This window comes from Entelurus aequoreus, linkage group LG20 (assembly GCF_033978785.1).
Source record: "Entelurus aequoreus isolate RoL-2023_Sb linkage group LG20, RoL_Eaeq_v1.1, whole genome shotgun sequence".
NCBI classification, from domain to species: Eukaryota; Metazoa; Chordata; class Actinopteri; order Syngnathiformes; family Syngnathidae; genus Entelurus; species Entelurus aequoreus.
In genome coordinates this window covers 48,412,873-48,434,734 of record NC_084750.1, presented here as the reverse complement: position 1 = coordinate 48,434,734, position 21,862 = coordinate 48,412,873, and the positions used below count along the sequence as shown (strand labels likewise).

The 21,862-nt window shown below is 43.3% G+C and overlaps 1 protein-coding gene across 1 annotated transcript; it reads left to right on the top strand.

The window, feature by feature from the left end:
* The first annotated feature begins 15,221 nt into the window (after positions 1–15,221).
* Positions 15,222–20,807, top strand: LOC133636323 (uncharacterized). The gene is made up of 2 exons (XM_062030219.1): positions 15,222–15,407; positions 15,721–20,807. The coding sequence occupies exon 2, from the start codon at positions 15,843–15,845 to the stop codon at positions 20,802–20,804; it is 4,962 nt and encodes a 1,653-aa protein (XP_061886203.1). The 5' UTR covers positions 15,222–15,407; positions 15,721–15,842; the 3' UTR covers positions 20,805–20,807.
* Positions 20,808–21,862: the final 1,055 nt, after the last annotated feature.

Genomic DNA, 21,862 nt, shown 5'->3' with positions numbered 1-21,862 from the left:
CTGGTTTTTATGAACAACATAAAACAATCAACAATTCATCTTCCTATAGACAAGGCGTCTCTGTGTTTACTAACAAGACATCATTGCGGAGCCAAAGTCGAGTTTCTTAACATGGAGATATTCTCACTACTTTTCTTTTGTCGAGCACAGAGAAAAGAACATTTTAGTAAAATGTAAATTGTGCCTTGGATCAAAGACCCCATCTACTGCCCGAAACAGCAATTCAAATCTGCTGAAACAGCTACAAAAGCAACATGCTTCGATGAAGCTAGTAAAGAGAGACACACTTCACCTCCAACACCATCGAAGCAACAGCGGCTGGATTTTAACGAGGCACTGCTAGCCAGGACAACATTGATAGAAACATTGCAGTGTATGTGCTAGAAGACATGCAGGCTATTTCTACAGTGGAGTCACCCGCTTTCAGGCAGCTAATTAGCATGATAGCGGGCGTCAAACTGCAAATTGAACGGAAAACACGTTCCACGTACCTGGACACAGTGGACAGTGAGTACATAAACATGGAAAGCAAGCTAAAGAAGACACTCTGTGTGCCTTCCTTGGCTGAAGCCAGGTTTACAGCTATGTTGTGTCATGTTGTTATTATGCTGTTTGTTACTTATGTATGTTATGTTGCAGCTATTTCAAATAGTCAAGTCAATTTGTTCTGGCCTGAAATAAGTTGGCCCTTTGAAACATATCTTTGTCTTTGTGTGTTGTATGTAGACCACATTGTTTGTGTGTTGTATGTAGACCACATTGTTTGTGTGTTGTATGTAGACCACATTGTTTGTGTGTTGTATGTAGACCACATTGTTTGTGTGTTGTATGTAGACCACATCGTTTGTGTGTTGTATGTTGACCACGTTGTTTGTGTGTTGTATGTAGACCACATTGTTTGTGTGTTGTATGTAGACCACATTGTTTGTGTGTTGTATGTAGACCACATTGTTTGTGTGTTGTATGTAGACCACATTGTTTGTGTGTTGTATGTAGACCACATTGTTTGTGTGTTGTATGTAGACCACATTGTTTGTGTGTTGTATGTAGACCACATTGTTTGTGTGTTGTATGTAGACCACATTGTTTGTGTGTTGTATGTAGACCACATTGTTTGTGTGTTGTATGTAGACCACATTGTTTGTGTGTTGTATGTAGACCACATTGTTTGTGTGTTGTATGTAGACCACATTGTTTGTGTGTTGTATGTAGACCACATTGTTTGTGTGTTGTATGTAGACCACATTGTTTGTGTGTTGTATGTAGACCACATTGTTTGTGTGTTTTATGTAGACCACATTGTTTGTGTGTTGTATGTAGACCCCATTGTTTGTGTGTTGTATGTAGACCACATTGTTTGTGTGTTGTATGTAGACCACATTGTTTGTGTGTTGTATGTAGACCCCATTGTTTGTGTGTTGTATGTAGACCACATTGTTTGTGTGTTGTATGTAGACCCCATTGTTTGTGTGTTGTATGTAGACCACATTGTTTGTGTGTTGTATGTAGACCACATTGTTTGTGTGTTGTATGTAGACCACATTGTTTGTGTGTTGTATGTAGACCACATTGTTTGTGTGTTGTATGTAGACCACATCGTTTGTGTGTTGTATGTTGACCACATTGTTTGTGTGTTGTATGTAGACCACATTGTTTGTGTGTTGTATGTAGACCACATTGTTTGTGTGTTGTATGTAGACCACATTGTTTGTGTGTTGTATGTAGACCACATCGTTTGTGTGTTGTATGTTGACCACATTGTTTGTGTGTTGTATGTAGACCACATTGTTTGTGTGTGGTATGTAGACCACATTGTTTGTGTGTTGTATGTAGACCACATTGTCTGTGTGTTGTATGTAGACCACATTGTTTGTGTGTTGTATGTAGTCCACAGTGTTTGTGTGTTGTATGTAGACCACATTGTTTGTGTGTTGTATGTAGACCACATTGTTTGTGTGTTGTATGTAGACCACATTGTTTGTGTGTTGTATGTAGACCACATTTTTTGTGTGTTGTATGTAGACCACATTGTTTGTGTGTTGTATGTAGACCACATTGTTTGTGTGTTGTATGTAGACCACATCGTTTGTGTGTTGTATGTAGACCACATTGTTTGTGTGTTGTATGTAGACCACATTGTTTGTGTGTTGTATGTAGACCACATTGTTTGTGTGTTGTATGTAGACCACATTGTTTGTGTGTTGCATGTAGACCACATTGTTTGTGTGTTGTATGTAGACCACATTGTTTGTGTGTTGTATGTAGACCACATTGTTTGTGTGTTGTATGTAGACCACATTGTTTGTGTGTTGTATGTAGACCACATTGTTTGTGTGTTGTATGTAGACCACATTGTTTGTGTGTTGTATGTAGACCACATCGTTTGTGTGTTGTATGTTGACCACATTGTTTGTGTGTTGTATGTAGACCACATTGTTTGTGTGTTGTATGTAGACCACATTGTTTGTGTGTTGTATGTAGACCACATTGTTTGTGTGTTGTATGTAGACCACATTGTTTGTGTGTTGTATGTAGACCACATTGTTTGTGTGTTGTATGTAGACCACATTGTTTGTGTGTTGTATGTAGACCACATTGTTTGTGTGTTGTATGTAGACCACATTGTTTGTGTGTTGTATGTAGACCACATTGTTTGTGTGTTGTATGTAGACCACATTGTTTGTGTGTTGTATGTAGACCACATTGTTTGTGTGTTGTATGTAGACCACATTGTTTGTGTGTTGTATGTAGACCACATTGTTTGTGTGTTGTATGTAGACCACATTGTTTGTGTGTTGTATGTAGACCACATTGTTTGTGTGTTGTATGTAGACCACATTGTTTGTGTGTTGTATGTAGACCACATTGTTTGTGTGTTGTATGTAGACCACATTGTTTGTGTGTTGTATGTAGACCACATTGTTTGTGTGTTGTATGTAGACCACATTGTTTGTGTGTTGTATGTAGACCACATTGTTTGTGTGTTGTATGTAGACCACATTGTTTGTGTGTTGTATGTAGACCACATTGTTTGTGTGTTGTATGTAGACCACATTGTTTGTGTGTTGTATGTAGACCACATTGTTTGTGTGTTGTATGTAGACCACATTGTTTGTGTGTTGTATGTAGACCACATCGTTTGTGTGTTGTATGTTGACCACATTGTTTGTGTGTTGTATGTAGACCACATTGTTTGTGTGTTGTATGTAGACCACATTGTTTGTGTGTTGTATGTAGACCACATTGTTTGTGTGTTGTATGTAGACCACATCGTTTGTGTGTTGTATGTTGACCACATTGTTTGTGTGTTGTATGTAGACCACATTGTTTGTGTGTGGTATGTAGACCACATTGTTTGTGTGTTGTATGTAGACCACATTGTCTGTGTGTTGTATGTAGACCACATTGTTTGTGTGTTGTATGTAGTCCACAGTGTTTGTGTGTTGTATGTAGACCACATTGTTTGTGTGTTGTATGTAGACCACATTGTTTGTGTGTTGTATGTAGACCACATTGTTTGTGTGTTGTATGTAGACCACATTTTTTGTGTGTTGTATGTAGACCACATTGTTTGTGTGTTGTATGTAGACCACATTGTTTGTGTGTTGTATGTAGACCACATCGTTTGTGTGTTGTATGTAGACCACATTGTTTGTGTGTTGTATGTAGACCACATTGTTTGTGTGTTGTATGTAGACCACATTGTTTGTGTGTTGCATGTAGACCACATTGTTTGTGTGTTGTATGTAGACCACATTGTTTGTGTGTTGTATGTAGACCACATTGTTTGTGTGTTGTATGTAGACCACATTGTTTGTGTGTTGTATGTAGACCACATTGTTTGTGTGTTGTATGTAGACCACATTGTTTGTGTGTTGTATGTAGACCACATTGTTTGTGTGTTGTATGTAGACCACATCGTTTGTGTGTTGTATGTTGACCACATTGTTTGTGTGTTGTATGTAGACCACATTGTTTGTGTGTTGTATGTAGACCACATTGTTTGTGTGTTGTATGTAGACCACATTGTTTGTGTGTTGTATGTAGACCACATTGTTTGTGTGTTGTATGTAGACCACATTGTTTGTGTGTTGTATGTAGACCACATTGTTTGTGTGTTGTATGTAGACCACATTGTTTGTGTGTTGTATGTAGACCACATTGTTTGTGTGTTGTATGTAGACCACATTGTTTGTGTGTTGTATGTAGACCACATCGTTTGTGTGTTGTATGTTGACCACATTGTTTGTGTGTTGTATGTAGAGCACATTTTTTGTGTGTTGTATGTAGACCACATTGTTTGTGTGTTGTATGTAGACCACATTGTCTGTGTGTTGTATGTAGACCACATAGTTTGTGTGTTGTATGTAGACCACATTGTTTGTGTGTTGTATGTAGACCACATTGTTTGTGTGTTGTATGTAGACCACATTGTTTGTGTGTTGTATGTAGACCACATTGTTTGTGTGTTGCATGTAGACCACATTGTTTGTGTGTTGTATGTAGACCACATTGTTTGTGTGTTGTATGTAGACCACATTGTTTGTGTGTTGTATGTAGAGCACATTGTTTGTGTGTTGTATGTAGACCACATTTTTTGTGTGTTGTATGTAGACCACATTGTTTGTGTGTTGTATGTAGACCACATTGTTTGTGTGTTGTATGTACACCACATTGTTTGTGTGTTGTATGTAGACCACATTGTTTGTGTGTTGTATGTAGACCACATTTTTTGTGTGTTGTATGTAGACCACATTGTTTGTGTGTTGTATGTAGACCACCTTATTTGTGTGTTGTATGTAGACCACATTGTTTGTGTGTTGTATATAGACCACATTGTTTGTGTGTTGTATGTAGACCACATTGTTTGTGTGTTGTACGTAGACCACATTGTTTGTGTGTTGTATGTAGACCACATTGTTTGTGTGTTGTATGTGGACCACATTTTTTGTGTGTTGTATGTAGACCACATTGTTTGTGTGTTGTATGTAGACCACATTTTTTGTGTGTTGTATGTAGACCACATTATTTGTGTGTTGTATGTAGACCACATTGTTTGTGTGTTGTATATAGACCACATTGTTTGTGTGTTGTATGTAGACCGCATTGTTTGTGTGTTGTATGTAGACCGCATTTTTTGTGTGTTGTATGTAGACCACATTGTTTGTGTGTTGTATGTAGACCACATTGTTTGTGTGTTGTATGTAGACCACATTGTTTGTGTGTTGTATGTAGACCACATTGTTTGTGTGTTGTATGTAGACCACATTGTTTGTGTGTTGTATGTAGACCACATTGTTTGTGTGTTGTATGTAGACCACATTGTTTGTGTGTTGTATGTAGACCACATTGTTTGTGTGTTGTATGTAGACCACATTGTTTGTGTGTTGTATGTAGACCACATTGTTTGTGTGTTGTATGTAGACCTCATTGTTTGTGTGTTGTATGTAGACCACATTGTTTGTGTGTTGTATGTAGAGCACATTGTTTGTGTGTTGTATGTAGACCACATTTTTTGTGTGTTGTATGTAGACCACATTGTTTGTGTGTTGTATGTAGACCACATTGTTTGTGTGTTGTATGTAGACCACATTTTTGTGTGTTGTATGTAGACCACATTGCTTAGCAGACTTTGTGTTAGGATGTGGTGATGTGGATCCCAAGGATGCAGAGACGAGTTTGGGTTTTCAATTGTTCTTCCTCTTTATTTGGCGGAAGCACAAGGTAGCCAAACAAAACAATGGCGATGGTGGAAAACACAACACACCATGTAACAAACTACTGAGAGTAAAATAAAACACAAAACTAAAGGCGCTAGACAAGGCTAGGAAAAATATACTTCATGAGAGAAGTGATAAAACAAGGTACCAAAATAAAACGCTAGACAAGGCTAGGATTAAACGGGCCAACCTGAGGTGAAAGGTTCGCGACTTAGTGAGTCCTCCTGCACGACCAACCGTTTGGTAGCAATGGCAAAGTTCCGGCGCTCACCGGCCGTCAGCAGCCAGTTAAAATAGGCTGCTGCTAATCAAGCTCAGGTGTGTGCTGCTGCCTTGCGTCAGCTGCACTCCATACTGTGGATGAGAGAGAGAGTGAACATGGTGCAGACAATAGAAATAGGCAAGGACATTTACAGATTACCACAGTACCCCCCCCTCAACGGACGCCTCCTGGCGGCCTACCTGGCTTGTCTGGGAATCGAACGTAAAAGTCCTTGATCAAGTCCTTGTCAATTATAAGCGATCTAGAAATCCATGACCGTTCCTCTGGGCCGTACCCCTCCCAGTCCACCAGGTATTGGAAACCCCTTCCCCTTCTTCTCACATCCAAGATGGTGTTTACAGTAAATGCTGGGTGACCATCAACCAGCCTGGGTGGAGGAGGCGGTACCTCCGGAGGGCTGAGTGGGCTGGATGAGACAGGCTTGATGCGGGACACGTGAAAAACAGGATGGCACTTGAGAGATCTAGGGAGATGGAGCTTGACTGCCACACGATTGATGATCTTGGCAATGGGGAATGGTCCAATGAACCTGGGAGCCAGTTTCCTAGATTCGGTGGCCAATGGTAGGTCCCGAGACGATAACCAGACCTTCTGTCCCAACTGGTAGTGTGGGGCTGGTGTGCGATGTCGGTTGGCTAAGACCTGGTTCCTGGCCGATGTTCTTTTTAACGCAGCCCTGGTGTTGCGCCAAGCCTGGTGAGCCCGACGCAGGTGTGCCGTTACGGATGGTACGTCGGCATTGGGTTGGGTAGAAGGAAAAACTGGGGGTTGGAAACCATAGGCGACGTGAAATGGAGACAGACCGGTGGCGGAGCTAATGAGAGAGTTGTGAGCGTATTCTATCCAAGGGAGACTTTCAGACCAGGTTGCGGGTTGCTGATGACAAGTGCACCGGATGGCCGCCTCCAGGTCTTGGTTGGTCCGCTCGGTCTGTCCATTGCTCTGAGGGTGGTAGCCGGAGGATAGGCTAGGGGAGGCCCCCAGAGACTTGCAGAATGCTCTCCAGACGGCCGAGGAGAACTGTGGCCCTCTGTCGGATACAACATCAGTGGGGATGCCGTGCAGCCGGAAAGCGTGGAGCACTAATAATTGGGCTGTTTCAAGAGCAGACGGCAGCTTGGGGAGGGCTACGAAATGGGCCATCTTCGAGAACCGGTCCACAATGGTCAAAATGGTGTCGCTTCCCTCAGAGGGGGGCAGTCCTGTGACAAAATCCACAGCTATGTGTGACCACGGGCGGGAGGGGATGGGTAATGGGTGTAGCAGTCCTGCTGGAGCCTGGTGGGATGCCTTGTTCCGGGAGCAGACCCGACATGCTGCCACAAACGCCTTCGTATCTGCCAGAATGGATGGCCACCAAAAACGCTGGGAGAGGATAAAACTGGTGCGACGAATGCCTGGATGGCAAGCGATCTTCGACCCATGTGCCCAATCCAGAACGCTGGAACGGAGCCGAGGAACCACAAACAGCCGACCTGGTGGGCAGCCCCGCGGAGATGTGTCCGACTTCAGGGCCTCCAAGACCTGCCGCTCGATGTCCCACTGGAGTCCCCCAATGAAGTGGGTATGGGGAACAATAGGTTCAGGTGAGGAATCTTCCAAGGACGAAGAGTAGACACGGGACAGGGCATCGGGCTTCCCATTCTGAGAACCAGGTCGGAAAGTGATGATAAAGTTAAAACGGGTCAGAAATAGTGCCCACCTGGCCTGGCGAGGGTTCAGTCTCTGTGCGGTCCTTAAGTAGGACAGGTTCTTGTGGTCCGTGTAGACGATGAATGGTAGCTCCGCCCCTTCCAGCCAGTGTCTCCACTCCTGAAGGGCCAAGATGACCGCCAGAAGCTCCCTGTTGCCAATGTCATAATTCTTCTCGGCAGGGGATAGGCGACGAGAGAAGAAAGCACAGGGGTGCAACTTCTGGTCGCTGGTAGATTGCTGGGAGAGTACGGCCCCTACACCTGAATCAGAAGCGTCCACTTCAACAAAAAATTGGAGAGAACGGTCAGGGTAACAAAGCACAGGCGCCGAAGTAAACAATCTTTTTAGCCTTAGGAACGCGGAATTAGCATCGGGTGTCCATTCAAACAGAACCTTAGTAGAAGTTAGCCTCGTAAGTGGCTCCGCGGCGCGACTAAAATTGCGAATAAATCGCCGATAAAAATTAGAGAAGCCCAAGAATCTCTGGAGGTGCTTCTTGGACACCGGAGTGGGCCAGTCTACTACTGCTTTGACCTTAGCAGGGTCCGGTCTGAGTCTACCCTCCTCAATGATAAATCCTAAGAAGGGTATGGAAGATGAGTGAAACTCGCATTTTTCTGCCTTGACGAACAGTTTATTTTCGAGCAAACGTTGAAGGACTAACCGAACCTGCTGCACATGTTCGTCAAATGTCGAAGAATAAATTAATATGTCGTCCAGGTAAACGAAGAGAAACCGCCCTGTCATGTCCCGAAAAATATCATTAATGAAGCCCTGAAAAACGCCAGGTGCATTTGTAAGTCCAAACGGCATGACAAGATACTCAAAATGTCCGAGAGGAGTGTTGAATGCGGTCTTCCATTCATCCCCCTCTCGGATGCGAACTAGATGGTACGCGTTACGTAGATCGAGTTTAGTAAAAAACCTTGCGGACTGTAAGGGAGTAAATGCAGAATCAAGGAGAGGAAGAGGATACTTATTCTTGACAGTAATCAGATTAAGAGCGCGGTAGTCTATACAAGGCCGTAGGGACTTGTCCTTCTTTTCGACAAAAAAAAATCCGGCGGCTACTGGTGCGGTCGAGGGGCGAATGAGGCCCGCAGCTATTGAAGTGTTTATGTATTCCTCTAGTGCTTTGAGTTCGGTGTTCGACACCTTGTACAAACGGGTCGATGGTAAAGCCGCTCCGGCTAGCAAATCGATACCGCAATCGTAGGGTCGGTGGGGGGGAAGTGAGAGTGCTCTATCTTTGCTAAACACCGCTCTTAAGTCATGGTAGTTTGTGGGCACGTTTGTCAAGTCTATGTTCTCTACAACGGCGGTAGGTGGCGGTGTGTGAGATCCCGCTGCGGAACGGAGACAATGTAGGTGGCAGGTAACACTCCAATTAATAATGGCCGAACGAGGCCAGTCTATGCTCGGGTTATGCTTCTGTAACCAGGTTAACCCAAGAATGATGGGCGCGGACCGTGATGGCACAATCAAAAAAATTATTTTCTCACAATGATTTCCAGACAAGCGCAGGTTGAGTGGGAGTGTCTGGTGGGTTATGCTGGCTAATAGGCGCCCATCTAGAGAATACACCCTCTTGGGTACATACAGTTTTACAACAGGAATCTTATGGAGTCTCATGAACTCAAAATCCAAAAAGTTATCATCTGCTCCCGAGTCAATGAGAGCGCAAATGTCTATTTGTTGGTTAGGCCAAGAAAGAGTACCTTTTAGCTGCATTCTGCCTGCGGCCAACGAAGGAGAACGGCGACCTCTGGTGGACGTGTCCTCTGGCGAGTGAGGGCGCGCTCGTGGCCGTGCCGCGGGGCGCGGCAGTTCCTTGCAGCGGGAGATGAGGTGATCAGCGCCTCCACAGTATAGGCAGAGTTGGAGGCGAAAACGGCGTTCCCTCTCAGCGGTGGTGAGTCGACGGCCTCCCAGTTGCATTGGCTCGTCTATCTGCCATGAAGGAGAGGTGTCTTCGAGGACGAGTTGCTCCGTCTTGCAGATGGCGGGTCTAGCAGGCGCTGATTGGCTGCTAGGTGGGGCTTGTCTTCCCCGTCGATCCCTCCTCTCCTCTAGTAGGCGGAAGTCGATTTGCACCGCCAGCTCAATAAGATCATCCAGGTTCGTCGGGAGTGACAGCGGGATCATCATATGACGAATTTCGTCCGCGAGACCCAGGAAGAAGGCGTCCAACAACGCCGAGGGACCCCAGTCACAGTCGGCCGCCATGGTGCGGAACTCGATCGCGTAATCCGCGACCCGTCGTGAACCCTGTTGCAGCCGGAAAAGGGATCTCGCTGCCTCTCTACCTGGGAGTCGTCGTTGGAATATTTGCTTCAAGGACTTGGAAAAGTTCGCGTATGTGGAGCTGGAGGTGGTCTGACGGTTCCATTCGGCAGTCGCCCAGGTGCCAGCGCGGCCAGACAGGTGAGAGATCACAAACGCTACTTTAGCCCGCTCAGAGGTGAAAGCGGACGCGTTTAGCTCAAAATGGAGTTCACACTGCGTCAGGAATTGTCTTACGTCTTCCTTTTCCCCGGAAAAACGTTCGGGTCGGGAAAGCCGTATGTTGCTAGTACTAGCGGGTTGTGGAGGCTGGGTGGATGCCTGGTCAGGCACGGTGGTCGAGGTGGGTACGACGGTGGCTAACAGCATGTTGATTCGCTCCAACATGGCGTCTTGGCGCTCCGACATCCCCTGTAGACCTCGGCTCAGGTGGTCAAGCTGGTCCCCCTGCTGGTTGATCCTTTGAGCCTGGCCTTGCAATGCTCTCTTCCAGGAGTCTGTCTCTGCGGGTTCCATCGTCTTGGCCGGAACTTTCTGTTAGGATGTGGTGATGTGGATCCCAAGGATGCAGAGACGAGTTTGGGTTTTCAATTGTTCTTCCTCTTTATTTGGCGGAAGCACAAGGTAGCCAAACAAAACAATGGCGATGGTGGAAAACACAACACACCATGTAACAAACTACTGAGAGTAAAATAAAACACAAAACTAAAGGCGCGAGACAAGGCTAGGAAAAATATACTTCATGAGAGAAGTGATAAAACAAGGTACCAAAATAAAACGCTAGACAAGGCTAGGATTAAACGGGCCAACCTGAGGTGAAAGGTTCGCGACTTAGTGAGTCCTCCTGCACGACCAACCGTTTGGTAGCAATGGCAAAGTTCCGGCGCTCACCGGCCGTCAGCAGCCAGTTAAAATAGGCTGCTGCTAATCAAGCTCAGGTGTGTGCTGCTGCCTTGCGTCAGCTGCACTCCATACTGTGGATGAGAGAGAGAGTGAACATGGTGCAGACAATAGAAATAGGCAAGGACATTTACAGATTACCACACTTTGTGTGTTGTATGTAGACCACATTGTTTGTGTGTTGTATGTGGACCACATTTTTTGTGTGTTGTATGTAGACCACATTGTTTGTGTGTTGTATGTAGACCACATTTTTTGTGTGTTGTATGTAGACCACATTATTTGTGTGTTGTATGTAGACCACATTGTTTGTGTGTTGTATATAGACCACATTGTTTGTGTGTTGTATGTAGACCGCATTGTTTGTGTGTTGTATGTAGACCGCATTTTTTGTGTGTTGTATGTAGACCACATTGTTTGTGTGTTGTATGTAGACCACATTGTTTGTGTGTTGTATGTAGACCACATTGTTTGTGTGTTGTATGTAGACCACATTGTTTGTGTGTTGTATGTAGACCTCATTGTTTGTGTGTTGTATGTAGACCACATTGTTTGTGTGTTGTATGTAGACCACATTGTTTGTGTGTTGTATGTAGACCACATTGTTTGTGTGTTGTATGTAGACCACATTGTTTGTGTGTTGTATGTAGACCACATTGTTTGTGTGTTGTATGTAGACCTCATTGTTTGTGTGTTGTATGTAGACCACATTGTTTGTGTGTTGTATGTAGAGCACATTGTTTGTGTGTTGTATGTAGACCACATTTTTTGTGTGTTGTATGTAGACCACATTGTTTGTGTGTTGTATGTAGACCACATTGTTTGTGTGTTGTATGTAGACCACATTTTTGTGTGTTGTATGTAGACCACATTGCTTAGCAGACTTTGTGTGTTGTATGTAGACCACATTGTCTGTGTGTTGTATGTAGACCACATTTTTTGTGTGTTGTATGTAGACCACATTGCTTAGCAGACTTTGTGTGTTGTATGTAGACCACATTGCTTAGCAGAGTTTGTGTGTTGTATGTACACTGTAAAAAAAAAATCCTATTTTTATGGTTAATTTACTCTAAATTTTTACTGTAATTTTTCAATTTTTTAAAATAGTTTATAAAACTGTTGAATTGAAGACATTATCTATAAATAAACAACCCGCCTGTTATTTTAAGTAATATGCCAGTAATTACAAACTATGTATAGTTCTATTTTTTTACAGAAAAATACCAAATTATTTTCTGTTTTCTTAATCTACTTTCAAATTCATGTAAAATTACAGTAATTATCTGTCATTAAATATGTAGCTTGTTATATAAAAGTCTATGTCCATACTAACAATCTAACAGTTTTATGTGTAATTTTAAGGTAAATCTTATTTTTTTTATATTTATGTGTATTTTTAAATTCAAGTTGAAAAATATATGTAGCCTGTTATATCAATGTTTATGCTCATACTAACAATTTAACATTTTTCTCTGTAATGTGATGGTAATTATCTTCAATTGAATTCTGTAAAAAAAACGGTCATCTACTGGCAGCTACGGCTGCCAAACGAAAACCATAAAATTAAAGTAAAACATTGTAAACCAAATAATGATCAAAAACATTATATTTACAGAAATTTTCATGAAGCGTTTTGCGGAAAAATATCGTAATTTTACATGAATTTGAAAGTAATTTAAGAAAACAGAAAATGCTATGTATAACTAATTTGGTATTTTTCTGTAAAAAAAAAATAGAAATATACATAGTTTGTCATTACTGACATATTACTTAAAATAACAGGCGGATTGTTTATTTACAGATAATGTCTTCAATTCTACAGTTTTATAAACTATTTTAAAAAAATAGAAAAATTACAGTAGAAATTTAGAGTAAATTAACCATAAAAATAGGATTTTTTTTTTACAGTGTATGGAATGTTTTGAATGAAATCATGGGTAGGAAGAACAATGTCTGTACACCTTTTGTGGAATCAAATGGGTTGGTACTCACTAAGCCATGTGACATTGCCAATCATTTTAATAACTATTATGTTGACAAAGTATCTCAATTAAGGCATGGTATGCATATATCCAATAACAACAAATCAGCTGACCTCATTAGGAATATTATAATGGATAATAAGGGCTGTGAATTCAATTTTCATCAGGTTGAAGTCAGTGAGGTTGAGAGGTTACTACACTCTCTTCCTGACAACAAAGTAGCTGGTGTAGACAACCTGGATAGTAAGTTACTGAAAATGACTGCTGGTATCATATCAGTGCCTGTTTGTCATATTTTTAATAAATGTTTACAAGTGGGCCTGTGTCCAAAGATATGGAAGGTGGCTAAGCTTACTCCTCTACATAAGGATACCAAATTGGCTTTCAATGAGGGCAATTCTAGACCAATAAGCATCCTACCTAGTTTATGTAAAATACTGGAGAAATGTGTGTATGCACAAATTCAAGCTTACTTTCAATCAAATGGGCTAGCAACTGATTGTCAACATGCATATAGAACGGGCCACTCTACGTCCACTGCTCTTATACAAATGACGGACGATTGGCTTAATACTATAGATAATTCTATGTTGGTTGGAGCTGTGCTGTTAGATTTTAGTGCTGCATTTGACGTGATTGACCACTCTCTTTTAATTGACAAACTTAAATGTTATGGTTTTAATACTTCAAGTTTAATGTGGATACAGAGTTATTTGTCCTCAAGATCACAACAGGTGTATCTTAATGGCAGCTTGTCTAATAGCAGAAGTTTGGATTGTGGTGTTCCACAGGGAAGTTACCTAGGACCTTTACTTTTTCTATATTCACCAATGATTTACCTTGGGCTACCGGGCGTGTCAAGTTGGTTATTTATGCTGATGATGCAACCTTATATCATGCTGCACCATCATGCAGTGTACTTAATGTAGTATTGAGTGAGGAACTAAAAGCTGTGCATGACTGGACAGTATGTAACACACTTGTCCTTAACATCTCAAAAACCAAAAGTAGTGTATTGGGGACTAGGCAAGGGTTATCTTGTGACCCAAAGTTGGATCTGAGGCTAGGTATTTCAACAGTTCACCAGGTCAGAAGTGCCAAGCTCTTTGGAGTGATGCTGGACTGCACTCTATCCTGGTCAAATCATATCAGTGATATTGGCCCTGTGATGAGGTGGCGACTTGTCCAGGGTGTACCCCGCTTTCCGCCCGATTGTAGCTGAGATAGGCTCCAGCGACCCCCGTGACCACAAAAGTGACAAGCGGTAGAAAATGGATGGATGGATATAGTTACAAAGATGGGAAGGGCTGTTGGTATTTCCAGGAAATGTGCTGCTTTTGTTGATCCACCTCTTCTTTGTCAGATTGTTAAGAGTTTAGTCTTGTGTCATCTTGACTATTGTTCTACAGTCTGGGCGTCTGCTGCAAGTGGTGAGATCAGTAAACTCCAGATTGTCCAGAATAGGGCAGCAAGGCTGGTTCTGGGTTGTTCACTAAGAACCAATGTTAACCAAATGCATGCTTCTCTTTCCTAGCTAACAGTGCAGAACAGGTTGTCAGCTAATACTCTTATATTGTTCAATCACTAACCGCTAGTAAAACTCCTGCTTTTCTCATGGCCCAAATAGTTCACAGTAGCACTATACATAATCATAATACCAGGGCGTCTCATGAAGGGCATTTTGTACTCCCTCGTCCCAGGAAGAATGATTTGCGGAAATATTTTATTTATAGATCTGTATCGCTCTGGAATAACCTGCCTGGAATTCTCACCGGCATTGAAAGTAAACAGCTTTTTAAAAGGAAAGTCATATTTTATCTGAGTCTTTAAATTAGTTTGCTCGTTGATGATTTGTTTGGTTTTATATTGTGTAGTTATATTTATATGGTAATTATTTTATTGTGACTGTAAATTGTTTGCTTGTTTTCTTATTGATGCTTTTATTTTTTTCTGTTTTGTGTAGTTATAATTATATGCTTTTACTTGTAATTGTATTGAGGGCCGGCACGCTGTTTATATGGAGGAAAAACAGACGTGACGACAGGCTGTCCTCACTCAGGTCCGCACGGACCTGGAGGGGGCGTGCCTGTTGTCCGGCTGGAAATCGGGAGAAATTCGGGAGAATGGTTGTCCCGGGAGATTTTCGGGAGAGGCACTGAAATTCGTGAGTCTCCCGGAAAATTCGTGAGGGTTGGCAAGTATGGTCTGATGTCATGTCTCACAACACTCATTAATGACTTGGAGATGGTCCTCCTTGTGAGCCATGAAGCGCATTGTCATCAGCGAAAGAGCCTTGATGTTCTGTCTTGTCTGTTGAATTTATTAATAATATATGTAAAACCAGTGTTTAAATTCACCTTGGAATTCAACAGTGAGGTGCACTTCCTCCTTTAGACAGCAGGAGGCAGCATTGCCTAGTTTACAGTAATGTCCATGATAGCAGGGCACAACAAGGAGTTCCTTTCAAGTAGACTTTAAGCTAGTTCAGTGACGATCGCAAACGTTTTCATCTGCTCGAATCTCATGCCAAACAAAGTATCATCGGTATGTATTGTTGAGTAGTATGCTAATATTTGATTGAGTTGTATTATTTGTTGGTTGTGATGTAATTTGGGACGTTTTATGGCCAAAAGTCAGTCCTGCTAATTTTCGGAATTCATACAGTGAAGTGAATGTTAGCATAGTAAGCTAGTTTGCTATAAAGCACTTATATTACATATTTTGTGGCATTTATTTGTCCATTTAAGTTCAATACACAGCATAATGCACGTTTTATCGTAATGGGATTGTGTGTGTGTAATAAGGCTGTGTGTGCATGTTTGTAATGTAAGCATCCTTTCTGCTTGTATGCTTTCAGTTTACCCTTTTTAGGGTCAATAAACCTGTGGACAAGAAGACGTTTTTCAGAGTGTTTGATCAAGAAAAGGTGTTAGGGTAAAGCCAAGATATTTCTACATATCGAGGGCGGCACAGTAAACGATGACTTTAACGCAGAAGATAAGACAGCATACACAAGAACAAACAATGGATTGCACAGAAAGCTCATTACGGACAAAATCTACCACTTCACGTGCTTCAACGAGGTCAAAAGCTTCCTCCACCGAGGCTGCAGCTACCAAAGCACGCGCAAAAGCAGAGGCAGCCAAAGTACGTCTGTCTTTTGCACAAAAAGAAATGACACTCAAAGTGGAAAAAGCACAACTAGAAGCTAAGATGGACATGCTCTTACTGGAGCAGGACGCAGCAGCTGCACTCGCCAAAGCGGAGGTCTTGGAAGCCGCTGTGGAAGGAAGTGATCGAAGCAGCTCCTATCTTCACATCAAGCAGTTGTTTGAACATTCAGTTGACACATTAGAGCGCACAAAAGAATACATAGCCACTCAGGCCCAAGAGCCAAGTCAAATAAAAGTTGAATCACCACACCAACAGCCATCGTCATGGAATGAAACACAACATTATAAACCACCAGATGTGAACTCCATTCAACACTCACATCTCCAGACAGAACACAATAAACACAGAGTTGGGTTTGTTTCTACCCTACAACAAATGACGACACCTTCACAGCCAGAAGTCACATCAGTCATCAGTCCATCTTCAAACAACATACGAGACAATCACCAAGATTACAAGTCAAGCTACAGTTCTCCTTTGCATTCAAAGTCCAGCCGTACACCTTGTCAGCCTGTCTACGATCAAGGGAATGTGGCAGACTTCGCAAGATATCTAGCTCACCGTGAGCTAGTCACAACGAGTCTGATAAAGTTCAGCGACCAGCCATGCAGTTACAGGGCATGGAAACAGTCCTTTGTGAACTCAGTCAGAGGCCTCAACATAACGTCCAGTGAAGAAATGGATTTGTTGGTCACGTGGCTAGGGAAGGAGTCCGCTGAGCATGCAAAACGCATCAGGGCTGTCCATGTCAACTCCCCTGACAAAGGCCTAAAAAGGATATGGGACAGACTGGAAACCTGTTACGGCGCACCCGAAATGGTGGAGGATTCACTCTTTAAACGGATCCACAGCTTCCCTAAAATCATCAACAGAGACTATTCAAAGCTCCATGAGTTGAGTGATTTTCTCATAGAATTGGAGGCAGCCAAGGAAGATGGAGACCTGCCTGGCCTTGCATATTTGGACACAGCGCGTGGGATAAACCCATTAGTTCAAAAGTTACCATTCAACCTCCAAGAAAAGTGGCTCAACGTTGGCACAAACTACAAATTACAACACAATGTAACATTTCCCCCCTTTTATGTTTTTGTTGACTTCATTGGAAAACAAGCTATAATTAGGAATGACCCAGGCTTCAAGTTTGCAGGTCAAATTGACACCTCAAAAGCAGACAGAGTCCAATGGAAGCAGATCCAAAATAGAGAAGTCTCAGTTCATAAGATCGATTTCCAGTCTACTGCCCCTCCTATTAATGACAAGCAATACTTTGAAGCTGATGATCCTGAGAAACAATGCCCAATTCATAAAAAACCTCACATGCTCCATAAATGTCGGGCCTTCCGTGCAATGCCGTTGGAACAACGCAAGGAATTCCTGAAAGAGAATGGCATATGTTTTAAGTGTTGCACATCCACTCAACATATAGCAAAAAACTGTAAATGTATTACCAAGTGCACTGAGTGTGAGAGCGCAAAGCACATTTCTGCACTTCATCCTGGACCTGCACCATGGATCCAGGTCCAAACCCCCCTGACACAGCTTTGCGGGGAGCAAGACTCAGGACCTTCAACTGAGGTCAGTGCTCGATGTACAGATGTATGTGGTGGCGATCAAAGCTACAAATCCTGCTCAAAGATCTGCCTTGTTAAAATATATCCTAGCGGCCGTCCTGAGAAATCCCTGAAAGTTTATGCAATCATCGACGAGCAGAGTACCAAGTCCCTTGCTCGTTCAGAGTTCTTTGAGATCTTCAACATTCAAAGTCCTTCATCTCCATACACACTCCGAACCTGCTCGGGAGTGACGGAAACCACTGGGAGAAGAGCTTCAGGCTACAACATTGAATCCATGGATGGAAAAGTGTGCCTCACTTTACCAAGCCTCCTGGAATGTGATGATCTACCTAACAACAGATCAGAAATCCCAACACCTAATGCTGCAGCCAACCATACTCACCTCAAATCAGTTGCTAACCTCATCCCAGAGCTGGATCCTAACGCGTCCATCATGCTTCTCCTTGGGAGAGACATCATCTCTGTCCACAAAGTGCGCAAACAGGTTGATGGGCCACGCGATGGTCCCTATGCTCAAAAACTTGACCTGGGATGGGTGATCGTTGGAAATGTATGCTTGGGAGGTGTTCACAAGCCGACCACAGTGAATAACTTCAACACCATTACAATTGAACAAAGGCGTCCCACAGTCTTTACACCTTGTCCTAACGTGTTTCAAGTCAAGGAGAGACATGGCCAGTTTCAAAACCCTGAATACTCAAAGATAACCTTCACAAAGAAATGTAAGCAAAATGACGTGGGCGCTACAGTGTTTCGGCAGACCAAAGATGACAACAAAGTCGGTCCATCCATTGATGACATCACCTTCCTGCAAATCATGGAGAGGGATTTGAAAAAGGACATAACCAACAGCTGGGTAGCTCCGCTGCCATTTAAGACTCCAAGGCCCAAGCTTCCTGACAACAAAGTTCAAGCCTTGAAGCGTTTTTCCTCTTTGAGACGCAACTTCGAAAGAAAACCAGTGATGAAAGAGCACTTTTTTAGCTTCATGGAAAAGATCTTTCAAAATGAACATGCTGAAATAGCCCCTCCACTCACATCTAATGAAGAAAGATGGTATTTACCAGCCTTTGGTGTTTACCATCCCAAGAAACCTGGGAACATCCGTGTGGTGTTTGACTCCAGCGCCCAATACAACGGTGTGTCACTAAACGACGTGCTGTTAACTGGACCCGACCTCAACAACACCCTTATAGGGGTACTCCTCAGGTTTCGCAAAGAAGCTGTAGCCATAACAGCAGACATTCAGCAGATGTACCACTGTTTCTTAGTCAGAGAAGAAGACCGCAATTATCTCAGGTTTTTATGGTTCAGAAACAACAACTCATCTGAAGACATCATGGAATACAGAATGAGGGTCCATGTCTTTGGAAATTGTCCCTCTCCCGCAGTGGCCATCTACTGTTTAAGACAGTCAGTGAAAAATGCAGAGCCCGTTGTAAAGCAGTTTGTCAACCGTGACTTTTATGTAGATGACGGGCTAACGTCACTTCCCTCCGTCGAAGCTGCAGTGAAGCTGCTCAAGAGGACGCAAGAGGTTCTGTCAGACTCAAACTTGAGGCTTCACAAAATCGCCTCAAATAAAGGAGAAGTTATGAACGCTTTCCCATCTCAGGACCATGCCATCAACTTAAAGGACCTGGACTTCACTTCAGATATCTTGCCCATGCAACGTAGTCTGGGACTTAACTGGGATCTAATGTCAGACACATTTACCTTTCAAGTAGCTGATGAGCAAAAGCCTTTCACCCGCAGAGGTGTCTTGTCAGCTGTCAACAGCATCTATGATCCCCGAGGATTTCTTGCCCCTGTCACCATACAAGGCAAACTGATCCTGCGTGAGCTCATGGAGAACAACGGAGATTGGGATGCACCTCTTCCTCAAGAAATGGAAGAGACATGGTCAACGTGGCGATGCTCATTGAAAGATCTCAGCAATCTCCACATCCCAAGAGTTTACACAAAGGCCTCTCCTACAGCGGTGTCAAAAAGAGAGATAGTCATCTTTTGTGACGCTTCCACAAAGGCAATTGCAGCAGTTGCATACTTAAAGATAACAGAGAAAAATGGAACCAACCACGTGGGCTTTCTCATGGGAAAAGCCAAGCTTACGCCCTTGTCAGAACAAACTGTCCCTAGACTTGAGCTTTGTTCTGCAGCAGAGATGGACATGGAGGTTGACATCACTTTCTACAGCGACAGCAAAATCGTTCTTGGTTACATCAGCAATGATACTAGACGTTTTTACGTGTATGTAAGCAACCGAGTTCAACGGATAAGAAGCTTTTCTCACCCTGAGCAATGGAAACATGTCTCCACTGAAGCAAACCCTGCAGACATAGCCACAAGGTCTGTGTCAGCGAAACACCTGTCCAGTACCACCTGGCGTTGTGGACCAGCATTCCTGAAGAACGCTCAGAATGACCAGTTTCAAAAGGGCCCTTTTGAGTTGTCTGACCCCTCTTTGGATACAGAGGTCCGCCCGCATGTTTCAACATTGAACACCACTGCAGTAATCAAACACCTGGGTTCTCAACGCTTCTCCAAGTTCTCCAGTTGGAGATCATTGATCCATGCCATTGCTCGTCTCACTCACATTGCTCGCCTCTTTCAAAAGAATCCTGCAGTAAAAGCTAACGGCTGCAAAGGCTGCCATCATTGCCACTCAGCAAATGCTGTTGAGGAACTTGCACATGCTAAGAAAACCATCATTCGTGCAGTTCAAGAAGACATATATGCTCAAGAGTATGCTTCCATCAAAAATGGTAAAGGGCTTTCCAAAGACAATAATCTCAAAGCCTTAGACCCTCTCATTGATGCCGATGGTCTGCTAAAAATTGGGGGTCGCATAAAAGAAGCCGAACTCTCTTTGGAGGAGAAATCGCCTCTCATAATCCCTGGCAAGCACCATATTTCCACGCTTCTGGTCAGGCACTACCATCAGAAAATACAACACCAGGGCAGATTATTCACTGAAGGTGCTTTAAGAGCTGCTGGATTTTGGATTGTTGGTGGTAAAAGACGAGTCAGCAGTGTGATCTATGGATGTGTTAAATGCCGCAAACTTCGCGCTTTGCCTCAGACTCAAAAGATGGCTGATCTTCCAGCTGATCGCCTGTCCACTGAACCTCCATTTACCAACGTTGGGCTGGACGTTTTTGGACCTTGGACAGTGTCTGCACGTCGTACATGAGATGGCCTTGCACAAGACAAAAGGTGGGCCGTACTATTCACCTGTATGAGTGTCAGAGCCGTGCACATAGAGGTCATTGAATCATTAGACACGTCATGTTTCATCAATGCCTTAAGGCGTTTCCTTGCTATCAGGGGCCCAGTGAAATTAATTCGGTCCGATAGAGGCACCAACTTCATAAGTGCATGCAAAGAGCTCAAGATTCCATCCAACATTGATAACACATCTGTAGAAAAGTTTTTGTCCGATCAAGATTGCAGATGGATGTTCAACGTGCCTCACACATCTCACATGGGTGGGCCATGGGAGAGGATGATTGGTGTGGCAAGAAGGATCCTTGACGCCATGTTCCTGCAGCTTGGGACCTCAAAGCTGACCCACGAGGGTCTCTCCACACTTATGGCAGAGGTGACTGCCATCATCAATGCCAGACCTCTTGTACCAGTGTCCACCGACCCAGATGACCCGCAAATACTCTCACCAGCAACACTCCTCACACAAAAGGTCAGTCCTTCAACTGCTCCCGTAGGCGACTGGGTAAAAGATCTCCACAAGCAACAGTGGCGTCAAATCCAGCATTTGGCTCAAACCTTTTGGAACAAATGGAAGAAGCAATACCTATCCACACTTCAGCCACAGAGGAAGTGGCATTCACCCCACCCTAACCTCCTGCCTGGAAGTGTAGTGCTCCTCAAAGATGACCAACTGAAGAGAAACCATTGGCCTTTAGGACTAATTACACAAGTCTTCCCAAGCAAAGATGGCAGAGTTCGCAAAGTGGAGATAAAAGTCTCCAGAAAGGATGGGACCAAAGTGTTCCTGCGGCCGGTCACAGAGACAATCCTGCTTATGGCACCAGAGAAGCCATAGTATCCTTTGGGACAGTTTGGTAGTGGCGGTTTAATCCGCCAGGCGGGGAGTGTTCTGTCTTGTCTGTTGAATTAATTAATAATATATGTAAAACCAGTGTTTAAGTTCACCTTGGAATTCAACAGTGAGGTGCACTTCCTCCTTTAGACAGCAGGAGGCAGCATTGCCTAGTTTACAGTAATGTCCAT

What these genes read in the sequence shown, in the direction of transcription:
- LOC133636323 (XM_062030219.1), top strand. Translation starts at nt 15,843, where the DNA reads ATGACTTTAACGCAGAAGATAAGACAGCATACACAAGAACAAACAATG.